Consider the following 13,669-nt stretch of genomic DNA (forward strand, 5'->3'; position numbering starts at 1 on the left):
AAAGACATAGGAGCAGAATTAGGCCATTCAGCCCATTGAGTCTTCTCCACCATTTCATCATGGCCGATCCATTTCCCTCTTAACCCTATTCTCCTACCTTGTCCACATAATCTTTCACTCCCTGACTAATCAAGAACCTATCAACCTCCACCTTAAATTTTAAAAAGTGACCTGGCCTCCACAGCCACCGCTGGCAATGAATTCCACAGTCTCACCACTCTCTGGCTAAAGAAATTTCTCCTTATCTGTTCTAAATGGACATCCTTCTATTTTGAGGCTATGTCCTCTGATCCTAGACTTCCTCCGCCACAGAAAACATCCTTTTCACATCCACTCTTTCTAGGCCCATCAATATTCAATTAGTTTCAACGAGATCCTCCCTCATTCTCCTAAATTCCAGTGAGTACAGTCCGAGTCTTCAATTGCTGCTCATATGATGACCCTTTCATTCCTGGAATCATTCCCATGCCTCATCTGAACCCGCTCCAATATCTGCACATCTTTCCTTAAATAAGGGGCTCAAAACTGCTCACAATATCTAAGTGAGGCCTCACTAGTGCTTTATAAAGTTTCAACATTACATCCTGGCTTTTCTATTCTAATCCTCACTACCGATTCAACCTGCAAAGTAACCTTTAGAGAATCCTGCATGAGGACTACCACCCCAAGTTATAACAACCTTAAGGAACCATTAATTTAATATGAAATATACACACACACACACACTTTCTATCTTAGGTACTTACATTTATTGTATGTTTTATTATTATTGTGTTCTTTATCTTGTGTTTTGTTTTGGCGCTGCATTGGGTCCGGAGTACCAATTACATTTTGTTCTCCTTTACACTGGTGTACTGCAAATGACATTAAACAATCTTGAATCTTAATCTGTGTGGTTTTAACGCAGCTTTCAGATGTGCACTGTTTATGACTCTGTGACAAAGAGGTCTGTTAAATAGTTTCAATATCCTGCAACATTGGACTAAGGGAGTGATTAAGGATAATGTGAATTAGTATCTGGACAATATGCAGAGAAATTTACTCACTGTATTTACATTTCTTGCAGCAAGATGTGAAAGCACTTTGTTCTACTGCTCCCTAGTGGAGATGGTGCAGTATGTACTGTGCAGCATGTACCGTGCAGCAATTCTTCAACATGCTCTCCCCCCCCCCCCACCCGCCCCCCGATTCTGAAGAGTTAAAATTGCCCTTACTGTCTTATCCTCACAGGGGTAAAATAGTGCAGATGGTTTTCAATATAGGGAAACATCCTGCAAAGACAACAAAAATTATTGCAATAGGACGATGTTTTCCGATATGCACATTAAGTCAATCAACTTTGGTATGGCAATGGAATTCTCAACTTCGCTTTTAAAGGACTGTTTGAATTTGAACTACCTCACATTCATTGACCACAAGATATAGGAGCAAAGTTAGGCTTAACCATTTCCCTCTCAGCCCCAATCTCCTGCCTTCTCCCCATATCCCTTCAGGCCCTGACTAATCCAAATCTGTCAACTTCTCCCTTAAATATACGTAAGGACTTGGCCTCCACAGCTGCCTGTGGCAACGAATTCCACAGATTCACCGCTCTCTGACTAAAGAAATTCCTCTTCATTTCTTTTCTAAAAGAATGTCCCTCTATTTTGAGGGTTGCGTTCACTGGTCTTAGATTTGCATACCTTATGAAACATCCTCACTACCGAGGCATGTCAAGATTCAATAGGTTTCCATGATATTCCCTCATTTTTCTGAATTCCAATAAGTACTGGCCAAGAACCATCAAACACTCATCATACGACAAGCCTTTCAATCCCTCATTACATCCTTTTTATATTTCAGTTATTGTTTACAATGGCCTCCAGCAAAACATTGCCTCAATTTAACAATATTCATCTTAACTTTCAAATCCCTTGATTTCTCTTCTTATATAAATCACCACAACCCTCCAATTCTGGCCTCTTGGATATTTCCAATTTTAATTGATGGCTCTGCGTTCAGTTGCCAAGGCCCTTGGCTCCCTTCAAAAACTAATTTACATCTACTTCTTTCTCTCTCAGACCTTGGCCAAGTTTATAACCCACCATCATTATCTCCTTAACACACTGTATGACAGTTTGTTAGATTTCCTGAGGACTCATTATTTATGTTAAAGATACTATCTATATGTGTTGTTGCTGTAGAATATTTAATGTTTAAGCATATTCAAAGTCAATTAATCTTTATTCAAGTTCCCTGAATATCAATAATTTTGACATGTACTGCTGCAGATCTGATTTATTGGTACAGTTCCTCAGAATTATCAGAAAAGTTTGTTTCTTCATTATTCACAAAAATGTACTTCACCCATTTGCAAGCAATGATGCAACACAGAAAATGACAAAAAACAGTTTCTCTTGTACTTTTATGCTAACAGTAGAATTTTAAACTCCATTAAATTTTGTTCTTTTCCTAAAATACAGTGCATACTTTTCTAGAATTCTTTAACTCAATTGTCATCTTATCAACACAGTTGAGATAACAGTCATATCATCAAAGCCAAAGTTAATGAGCTGGTATTAAAAATACAAAATAAAAGAAACACATTGAAAATATTTTCCTTATCTCTACGATAAACAATATTTACAGTGCTCAACAATCTAAGGCCGTTCCTCAACAAAATGTTGGAAAAATTCTGTGACAATAATAAAAGACTGTACCACACTTATCAACTATATTTTACTTTTATAAGACTGGTTAATAGTTAAGACAGTGTGTTTAGAATCACACATATTATTCAACTTAAAAGTGAAATTCATGCATTTCATAATCACATATTACATCAAAGATACTTCACTATGCAGTCAAAAGATCACATATTAAGTAAAACTCTACAACACTGTTTCAGTCATGAAACATTTTTTGAACACTAAACTGTTAAAGAAATTACACAGTAATTGGTTAGAGAGCAACATTGCACTAACATCAAGGGTCAATAAAGAGTTGCTTGAGGAGTTTTTGAATGTTGAGGCGCAACATTTTTGAAAAAATTAAGGCAGCAGCATTATGAAAATGCAACATGTAGTTCACAAGAACACGTAAGGAAATCGGAGTGTAAACTTCCTGCCCTGCCATTCATCATATTCATGGCCGATCCATGCTGGTCTCAACTCCTTTTCTGTGCAAATTCCTCATAGCCCTCAATTTGCCGATCTTTTAAAAATATCCTGTCTTGTATATGTACCTTCGCTTCAGACACTTCTAATGATTTAGCTACAGTAAAGTGATTTTGTGAAGCAAACGAGTCCATTTATAACTTCGGCACTGCGAGGGAGTATTCTGGAGTTATGTGAATATAGCAGATATTAATTCAAGGAAGAACCAGTCTTCAGTTCTTACTGTAAATTACAAGCAGTAAACTGAAATTAAATGACCCTCACACTAAGAGATATGGTTGCAAAATGTTGACCATGAGATACTTGCATATGTGTTAGACAATGGGGTTGTGTTAATTGCCCTGCAGGAACCTAATCCACTATGGGTAATTTGCGCCATTGTAAATAAGTTCAGGGAACCTTGCAATTAGAAAAGGTATTTGAACATTCAGAAGCATCTCCCACTGTAGATATGCAATTCAAAAGAAGCACTGTCAACTCAAAGTATTAAAATTATCAACGTCATTGTAACTATTGAAGCCGTATTGAATCGTCTACTATTACCATTGATGTTAAGGATAGAGAAATGTGATGTTTGTGAGTCTCTGCTGAGAGTGTCTCCAGAATGATGGCTGCTTGTTGTGACAAAGACATCTATATCACCAGCTTCAGTGTTTCTCCAGTGACTTCAATCACAGTCACAACATTTTGCCCAGCCTTGGGTACTCCTCACATACTTGATATTTACACTCCACATAATCCATGACAGCCTCATCAGCTCTCTGAACCACTGATATTATCATTCCAGTTACTCTCACCTCCTCCCAGTCGCTGCCTCAACTTCCCCCTTAAAGCAGCGACCTCCCTCTTCGTTACTGGCATTCCAGAAGTGCATGGACCACCTCGCACTCCCTGGGCCATATCGTCCCACACATTCCTCGGGCATTTCACTTTTACCAGTACATGTACTGTATATCTTTGGGATGCATCTGGTGAATTTCAGTCATTTCTTCGAGCTTGCAACACAATTCTGAATTCCCACAAGTGATTTTAAGTGAGGGCAGCTCGGGCAAAATGCCCTGGTTTTTCTCGGGGGTGAAGGGCTTGTGAATGATAGCAATCAGGGTCAAGGGCTGGCTCAAGTCATCAGGATTCCCGACCTGTCATTGTCTGTCCTCAGTATGTGCCATCCCAACAGATATGCATGGGTATAACTTCTCCCGCAAATATTTCCACACTAATTACCATATTAAGCAAAATTTAAGGGATGGGTAAAATTAAACAGTACATATTTAAAAACCATAGAGTACGTACTCTGCAATATTCCACTTCTGTGCCACTGAACTCATTGATGCCTGCTGCATTTCCTTTCATACAAAAGTCTATTACTCTAAGTTTAAAAACTTACTCTTAAAATACACATGCACACTCACAAACAAGTATGCAGACTCCCAAACAAGTATACATAGAAACATAGAAAATAGGTGCAGGTGTAGGCCATTCGGCCCTTTGAGCCTGCACCACCATTCAGTACGATCATGGCTGATCATCCAACTCAGAACCCTATACCTGCCTATACACTCGTCTGGTGTCCCAAATGGTCAATAACCACTTTCACAACAGGTGGCTCTGTCTCAACAAGCTACTCAAAAATGTCTAGTACCTTATACAAACACACACACACACACACACACACACACTTTTATATCTCCCAGTTCAGCTCTCTGCAATGTTCTTTGATATTTTGTGATCTTGTGATCATTGACCTGAAGAGATCTAAGTGTGGGTACTACTGCTTTAGTCACTGGCCACACAATGGGTCATCAACGTATCCCAGACAAGCCCCCAAATGTGGTGACTGTGAACGAAGTCACCAGAGAGGCAATGAAGCTGGTGATACAGAAGTCTTTATTCTCCACAACATGCGGGCATCACTCTGGAGATAATCTTGGTAGGGACTCACAAACCCTAACGTATATCACATTTTTATACACTTAAGATCAATGATTAGGTGATTTGATATGGTCTCAGTAGTTACAATTACATCAATACCTTTAATACTTTGGGTTGACAACACTTCCTTTGAGTTGCATATCTACAATGGGAGACAACTTTGAATGTTCAAATGCATTTCTTCGTTGCAAGCTTGCTTGAACTTATTTAAAATTATGCAAATTATTTCAGCCCATTGTTGCCTGGATTGCTGCAAGGCAATTAACACAACCCCATTATTCAACTCACATGCAAACATCTCATGGTCGCCATTTTGCAAACCATATTTGTTAGACTGAGGCCAGTTTAACTTCCATTTACTGCTAGCAATTTACAATTAAGAACAGAAGACTGGCTCTTCCTTGAATTAATATCTACTATATTTACATATTAACATAACTTCAGAATAATCCCTAACAAGCACTATGTCTGAAGTGATTTTTGTTGGTAAATGATAATGGAGAGATGATATAAATAAAGACAGACTTGAACTTTGTAGTAACTATTAATAAGCACTACATTATTGACTTATTGTGGCAGTACAGTTTACAGCTCTCAAAACTATTTTTAAAAAGTGAACACAGATAAGAGCATGTCTATGTAATGTAACAACTCTGCTGATTAGACAAGTACAATCCTGTTGACAATGCATTTGTTCAGTTTCAAAGTCCAAAAAAAATTATATAAACATCTCCATGGCATCACGTGCATTTACAATCTTGCAATTCATTTGTATCTTATTTATCTGTATATTATAATTCAGACCTAAAACACAGCAAAAGACTCACTGCTAAAATTTACATACAATTGGACAGAATGCATTTTCCAAGTATAGCTTCTGTATTATCATCCAAATTACAATAGGCAGTGGAATTTCATGTGTTTTAAGAGATCATGAGACACTACACAGTTATTTAAAAAGTTTCTTGTATCTCAAATTTTTAAATAAAAAGTAATCTCAGTATTAATCTTGTGTTTTTCATATTTGAAAATAACACTTATTGCTGCCACTTTTCTTAAAAAAATACATATAAATGCCTACAGTGCAACTGGCAATCTTTTGGTGAATGGAAATATCACTTTCTGCTACTAGAACTCAGTAGCCCATTTTGCATTCAGTGTGAGTGACTTGGTTATGTGGTCAGTCGAGGATTCAGTGTGGCTTGTTCATGTCAGTGCACAGAAAGTAAGTCTGTAGATCCCCTTTCCCTTTCACGCTGATCAGTCCTCGAGATTCACAAGAATATCCTAGTTTTCGCAAAACATTGCAAGTTTCTTCTGTCACCTAAAATTAGAAAATAGTAATATAACACAGATCTACTAGCAACTTTCTGATCTCCCCTCTTGTCCTCTCTAAGCTTGTCCAGAAACCCACTATTGTTCCCTTGACTTTACTCCCACCAGAACAGTCAAACACACCCGTCTTACCTTCCTCAACCCCTTGATAGTTGATAAGAACATGCTTCATCTGGGGTATCCTTGTCCTAGTTGAAATCTATCATTATCACATCTATATCTTTTCCAATAGATCACACCTCTTATTCTTCTTTCCTTGCAAACTAAATGTAATCTTGTGAGTTGTTCTCGTTACTGAATAAAACTATGTTGGAACTATCTTCTTCCTATAACGAAAGTTATACTACAGGTTTAGCACTCCTTATCCAAAATGCTTGGGGCCAGATTTTGGAATATATAATGAGATAGGTTAGGTTCGCCATAATTTCCGACTCTGAATTTATGTACTACCAGTAAGCAGTCTTTGTATTACATGTGTACTTAACAGTAAAATTATTACATACCATTAATATACTGAAAATATAATGTGTGCAGGGTAACAAAAGTAGCACAGCAACATTCGGAGAATATCTGAATCAGCTGTTACACAACAACAATGACAGGCTTTCCTTTTCCACCCAAATGCCGTGTATTTGCATTGCACTTTTTTTTGGGGGGGGGAGGTGTTATGTAAGGTATAAAAAACAATCAGCATCATAGACTTCAAAAGTTCAAAGTAAAATTTATTATCAGAGTACACACATGTCACCACATACAACCCCCAGATTATTTTTCTTGCAGGCATACTCAACAAATTTATAGAACAGTAACTGTAAACAGGATCAATGAAAAACAGACTGTGCAAATGCAGATATAAATAACTAACAAAAGCATGAAATAACAAGTTAAAGAGTCCTTAAAGTGAGAACTTTGGTCATAAGAGCATTTCAATAGATGAGTATAGTTATATTCTTTTGTTCAAGAGCCTGATGGTTGAGGGGTAGTAACTGTTCTTGAACCTGGTGGTGCAAGTCCTGAGGCTCTTGTACCTTCTACCTGATGGCAGCAGCAAGAAAAGAACATGACCTGGATGGTGAAGATGTTTGATGATAGATGTTGTTTTTCTATGGCAACATTTTATGTGTATGTGCTCAATGATTTTATCTGTGATGTTCTGGGACAAATCCACTACTTTTTGTAGGATTTTCCACTCGAAGGCATTGGTATTCCCATACCAGGCCGTAATGCACCACACATCTATAGAAGTTTGCCAAGGTTTTTGATGACATGCTGAATCTCTGCAGACTGCTGAGGAAGTAGAGGTGCTGTCATGCTTTCTTTGCAATTACATTTATATGATGGGTCCAGGACAGGTCCCCTAAGATTGACACACAGAAATTTAAGGTTACTGACCCTCTCCACCTCTGATCCTCTGATGATTACTGACTCATGGACCTCTGGTTTCCTTCTCCTGAATTCTACAATCATTTCCTGTGCTCTGTTAACATTAAGTGAGAGCTTTTCATTATGACACCACTCAGCCAAGTTTTCAATCTCCCTCCTGTATGTCGATTCGTCACCCCCTTTCATACGGCCCACGACAGTGGTGTCATCAGCGAACTTGAATATGGTGTTGGAGCTGTACTTAGCCACACAGTCAGAGGTGTAAAGTGAGGGGAGCAGGGGGCTAAGCACACATCCCTGTGGTGCTCCTGTGCTGATGGAGATTGTGGAGGAGACGTTGTTGCCAATCCGAACTGACTGAGGTCTGCAAGTGAGGAAATCCAGGATCAAATTGCACAAGCAGATATTGAAGCCCAGGTCTTGGAGTTCACTGATTAATTTTGAGGAGATGATGGTATTAAATGGTGAACTATAATCGATAAATTAATCGATAAGCATCCTGATGTACGCATCTTTGATGTCCAGATACTCCATGGTTGTGTGAAGAGCCAATGAGATGGCAACTGCTTTGGAGATGGCAAATTAAAGTGGATCCAAGTTGCCATCAGACAGGAGCTGATATATTTCAACACCAGCCTCTCAAAATACTCTATCACTGTGGATGTGAGTGCCACTGGGTGCTAGTCATTGAGGCAGGTTACCATGCTCTTCTTGGGCACCAGCATGATCGAAGCCTACTTGAAGCAGGTGGGTACCACTCACTGCTGGAGTGAGAGGCTGAAGATATCCGTGAATACACCAGCCAGTTTGGTCAGCAGAGGTCTTCAGTACTCAGCCAGACCAAGGTGCTTTCCTTGGATTCACTCTCTTAAAGGCAGCCCACACATCATCTTCAGATACTGAGACCAAAGGATCATCAGGAGACGTGGGAGTGAGCGATGGTTCCTCCCTGTTCTGGTGGTCAAAGTGAGCATAGAAGGCATTGAGCTCATCTGGAAGTGAAGCTCTCCTGTCCCCCAATGTCGCAAGATTTAACTTTGTAGGAGGTTATGGCATTCAAACCCTGTCACACTTTGGACCCAGTCTAGTCCGGAATCTCCACTTCACACGAGAGATGCTGCACCTCTTGTAGCATTCTCGATCTCCAAACTTGAATGCCTCTGAGCTTGCTCTCTGCAAATTCTGGATTTTATTGTTCATCCAGGGCTTCCAAATGGGGGAAAACCCTCAACAATTTTATGGAGACACACTCATCTACAGCTGTTTTAATAAAGTCTGTTATAACCCTGGTGTAGTGATTCAGATCCTCAGTGAGTACCCAGTCCACTGACTCAAGGCAATCATGTAACTGTTCCTCTGCCTCCTGTGACTGCGTCCTAGTTGTCCTGCTCTCTGGAGCTTTGCTGTTTAAGGCTCTGCTCTGTTCTGTTAGACTTGTTTTGGTACTAGGTTTTCATACACTTTAAAAATTTAATACTGTGCCTTTTCTTAAATTTCTTCAAAAGATCTGAATATTCACAATTACCTTCAATTTTCAGTTCACTTTGCTTGTTTCATGATCAGCAAACTGTTAAGTGGTATGTGTTCACTCCAATGCTGATGACACACAATTGAGATCTTCATTTTGCATTTTATGCAGGTTTTCCATTCTTTGCATTTCTGGTCAGATGCTAAATGCATTTCATTGGCTTTGTATCGGTACTCGGCACAATGACAATAAAGTTGAATCTAATCTAATCTAATTTTTCATTAACTTCTGTTCATTACATGTGATGTCACTTCTCAGAACTGTCTGTGGTGAGCAGAGACCAGCCCAGTGTCTTGTGGAATTTTCCATTTGTGACTTCATGTCAGCACTCAAAAAAAAATTTGGATTTCAGAGATTTTTGGATTTTGGAATTTTGGATAAGGATTACTCAACCTGTAGTATTATGCATATACAATACCAATTTGAAGACACATTACATTTCCTAAGGGGGAGAAAGTTGATATAAAGTATTATTATATGATGAAAGGCCACTCACATATTGTATATGGCCATCGAAGCAGAAATGAATGAAAGCTTCATGAATAAAAGAGTAAGAATATACAGAAGACAAGTGCATCAGATTACAGTCAATGCCTCTCTAGTGGGTGCAGCGACCCAAAATCTAGGCTGCGAGATTTTATATATTATTGGAAATGTCTAATGCACACATGTTGGTAATAGTTACAAAATATACTTTTATTGCAATCATAGTACTCCATATTGCATTTCAAATGCATCAGGATCAATCACAAAAATATAACCTCAACAAATATAGTTTTTATGTTAAACTATATTTATAGTGGATTAATGTCTTTATGTTCAGAGTACAGTAAGAGTATGTTACCAGGCTAGGAGAATGTATGTGGATACTGTTTCCTAATCATTGCTCAAAGCTCCACACAACACCTGAAATGAATTCCCAGTCACATCCACAAGGAACGTTTACCTGGATTTTACCAAGTTCACCAGTACTTTCCATTCTGCTAGCAACATTAACTGCATTCCCCCATATGTCGTATTGAGGCTTCTGTGCTCCAATAACACCAGCAATCACAGGCCCATGGTTTATTCCTGTCCAGAACAAAAATTGCATACTGAGGAAATTATCAAAAGACTTTGGGGGTAATTTATGATTTTATAGGATGGAGAAGGTACATTGTCTGTAATGAGCAACTAGTCTCATTAATAATAACATGATTGATGATATCTGATTTGTCAATAATAATTTTTCCATTTACCCCAGTGGATAAAAATTAGCTGGATAATGCTGCTACTACTATAAAAATATTCTCATAGTTGATTTTTTTCTGAATTTTGCCTGAATTATACATTAACATCTTTGGTACTATTTGTAAATAATCCAGCATGCAAACCTTTTTATGACTAACTGCCTGGTGTTATTAACCACAATTAATAAAGCAATCAACAATAATTATAGAATATAACATACCAACACGTAGTTTGAAATTATTGAAAGAATGTCTGTTAATGCCATCTAGTTTACTCATCAGAGCAGTGGCAAATTCCACCATGATGCCAATGTGAGCACAAGGCTTTTCACTATCCTGTCAAAACAATAAAGTGACAACATTTTAGACACACAAAAGGAAAATAATAAAATGTAACCATAAAACATCAAGAGTACCAAGTAAGAACTCAAAAGTGCTGCAAATGCCAACAAATCAGGCCACATCTACTGGAAGAGAAAGGGAACAAATGTTGCAAATCATTTTCTGACTTGAAATAGCTGTTTTTCTCACAGCATTGGCTTAACCTGCTGAGTGTGTCCAGCATTTTCTGCCTTTATTCTACAATTACAGCATCTGCATTCTTTTTCAGGACTAATAAAAAGGGATCGACATTCAAATAGAGTATTTGGACGTAGCATTTGTTTGTAGAGAGTATTTTTTACAAATGGAAAAGCAGAGATGATCAGGGATAGTCAGCATGATTTGGGTTTGGGAAATCCGGCCTCACTAATTTGATGGAGCTATAGAGAAGGTAGCTCAGAATATAGATAAAGGCAAGACAGCAGACATTGTCTCTATGGACATTAGTGAAGCACAGGGTCCTGCACAGTAGATTGGTTAAGAAGCTTAGCAACATGGGATTTAAAACTGGCTTGGTGATGAAACAGAGAACAGTGGTAAAAGTTGCTTTTCTGATAGGAGGTTTGTAACTAGTAGTGTAAACAGCAACTACTGCTGACACCCTTGACTTTCGTGCTACTACTTGATAGTAACATAAAGTGAGGTGTATTTTATTATGGTTTTCTTTGGTACTACATCATTCATTTTGGGAAGTCATACGGGGATTGGACATGTACAATAAATGGTAGGAAGCTAAGGAACGTTGGTGAACTGTGGGTTCAAGTCCACTGTTTCCTTAAAGTGGCAACACAGATAGACAAGTGTTGACAGTAAAACTGAAAGTTGGGTCATTATGTTGCAACTTTGCAGGACACTGGTTGTACTGGAGTTGGAGCATTGTGTGCAACGCTAGTCACTGCACCAAGGAAGTATGTGATCACACTGGAGAGAGTGAAGAGGAGATTCACCACAGTGTTGCCTGAACTAGAGGCCATTATTCATAAGGAGAGATTGGCTAGGCTGGATTTGTTTTCCCTGGAGTGAAAGAAATTGAGGAGCGACCTATCTGAGTATCGAAAATTATAAGAGACACAGAGAGATGGAATCGATGGTCAGGATCTTATTCTCATTGTAGCTGTATCACAAAAGTTCATGGTGAGAGGAAGGAATTTTAAAGGGGATTTAAGGGAAGTGTGCATGGCATGGTAGTGTAGCAGTTAGCACAGCACTTCACAGCGCCATCTATAAGATCGGGGTACAATGCCCGCCACTGTCTGTAAGGAGTTTGTATGTCCTCCCTATGACCTTGTAGGTCTCCTGCGGGTGTTCCGTTTCCAATCCAGCCCTCGGCACAGGTACAATGAAAATCTTACCTGCAGCAGCATCACAGGCACAGACATCACTATATATAAGTGACAGATAGAAGGACTTCAGTATGGGAGGAACAGAGAGATATGAACCTAATGTGATCAACAGTGTATTTGGGTAAAAAGGTTAGCATGGATACGATGGGTTGAAGGGCCTGTTTCTGTGCTGAACAAATCTATCACTAAATGAAAAGAGGATGATGAGGCAGCAAACCACCAGTGCTACTTCATATTCTCAATAAATCAATTGCCACCACTCCATAAAAGACTAATATAAATTAAAACAAAAACTGTTAGAAATGCACATCATCATCTCCTTTAGTAAAGCTCCGCCTTCTCTTTCAGGGGTAGGAAAAATATACACCAGCATTTTTCGGTTTTATTCTGAATAATTAGGCACTGCAATATTGCATTAACATATATTGCTTCAACTTCACTTGAATTGATAACTCTAGACTCAATAAAGTGATTTTTTTTTAAATTACATGACACAATTACCATCTTATCACTGGCATTGAAATGAAAATGGCCAACATAAAATAAAAACGGGAAGTATCCATTTATTAGGAGGGAAATATCAGCTTTGTTTAACTTGCCCCACAAATGCTGCCCAACCTGCTATGTAGTTCCAGCACTTTAAGTTTTCAATTTCAGGTCAGAGACCCTTCAGAAAAACTGGAGAAAAAATAAAACAAATTAGCTTTCAGTAGCAAGAAGGTAGGAGAGGCCTGGGAAGAATAAAGGGAGTGTCTCTCATGAGGCAAGACTGGATGATATAACTTGGCAGTGAAGAAACAGATTATACTTCTTTGTCTCTGATGAGTAAGGCTCTGAAACACATCCAGTAGGCCAGATTATAGAAAACTGTTGACAGGCAGACTTGCCAGATCAGTTACTGGAAGTAAAGAGCAAGCTACCCTAAACTGGAGAATTCAGTATGGAGTCTCAAAGGTGACATGCACAGGCAGGTGTTGTTCCTCTGGACGGCATTGGACCTCATTACAGCAGTGCAGGAGGCAGAAAGGGCAAAGTGGAAGTAAGGTGGTTAATTAGAGTGGCGAGCAGGTAACTCGAGTGGACTAAACAAGTGCTCAACAAAACGTGTGGTTTCTACAATGAAAAAGGACATTGTGAAGAGTACACTAGCGTCACAGAGCAACACAGCACAGATACAGATAACACACATGAAAGTTGCTGGTGAATGCAGCAGGCCAGGCAGCATCTCCAGGAAGAGGTACAGTTGACGTTTCGGGCCGAGACCCTTTGTCAGGACTAACTGAAAGAAGAGCTAGTAAGAGATTTGAAAGTGGGAGGGGGAGGGGGAGATCCAAAATGATAGGAGAGGACAGGAGGGGGAGGGATGGAGCCAAGAGCTGGACA

The 13,669-nt window shown here is 39.0% G+C and overlaps 1 protein-coding gene across 7 annotated transcripts in view; it reads right to left on the reverse strand.

The window, feature by feature from the left end:
- Positions 1–5,501: 5,501 nt before the first annotated feature.
- Positions 5,502–13,669, reverse strand: part of adcy7 (adenylate cyclase 7) — a 160,049-nt gene continuing 151,881 nt past the window's right edge. For all 7 annotated transcript variants that reach the window (XM_072279593.1, XM_072279596.1, XM_072279599.1 and 4 more), the window contains 3 exons: positions 10,784–10,898; positions 10,280–10,404; positions 5,502–6,411 (listed from right to left, as the gene is read on the reverse strand). In XM_072279593.1, the coding sequence (XP_072135694.1) occupies positions 6,280–6,411; positions 10,280–10,404; positions 10,784–10,898 (372 nt within the window). In that variant the 3' untranslated portion in view covers positions 5,502–6,279. The remainder of the gene's footprint in view (positions 6,412–10,279; positions 10,405–10,783; positions 10,899–13,669) is intronic.

The sequence above is a fragment of the Mobula birostris genome, chromosome 15 (genome assembly GCF_030028105.1).
Source record: "Mobula birostris isolate sMobBir1 chromosome 15, sMobBir1.hap1, whole genome shotgun sequence".
NCBI lineage: Eukaryota > Metazoa > Chordata > Chondrichthyes > Myliobatiformes > Myliobatidae > Mobula > Mobula birostris.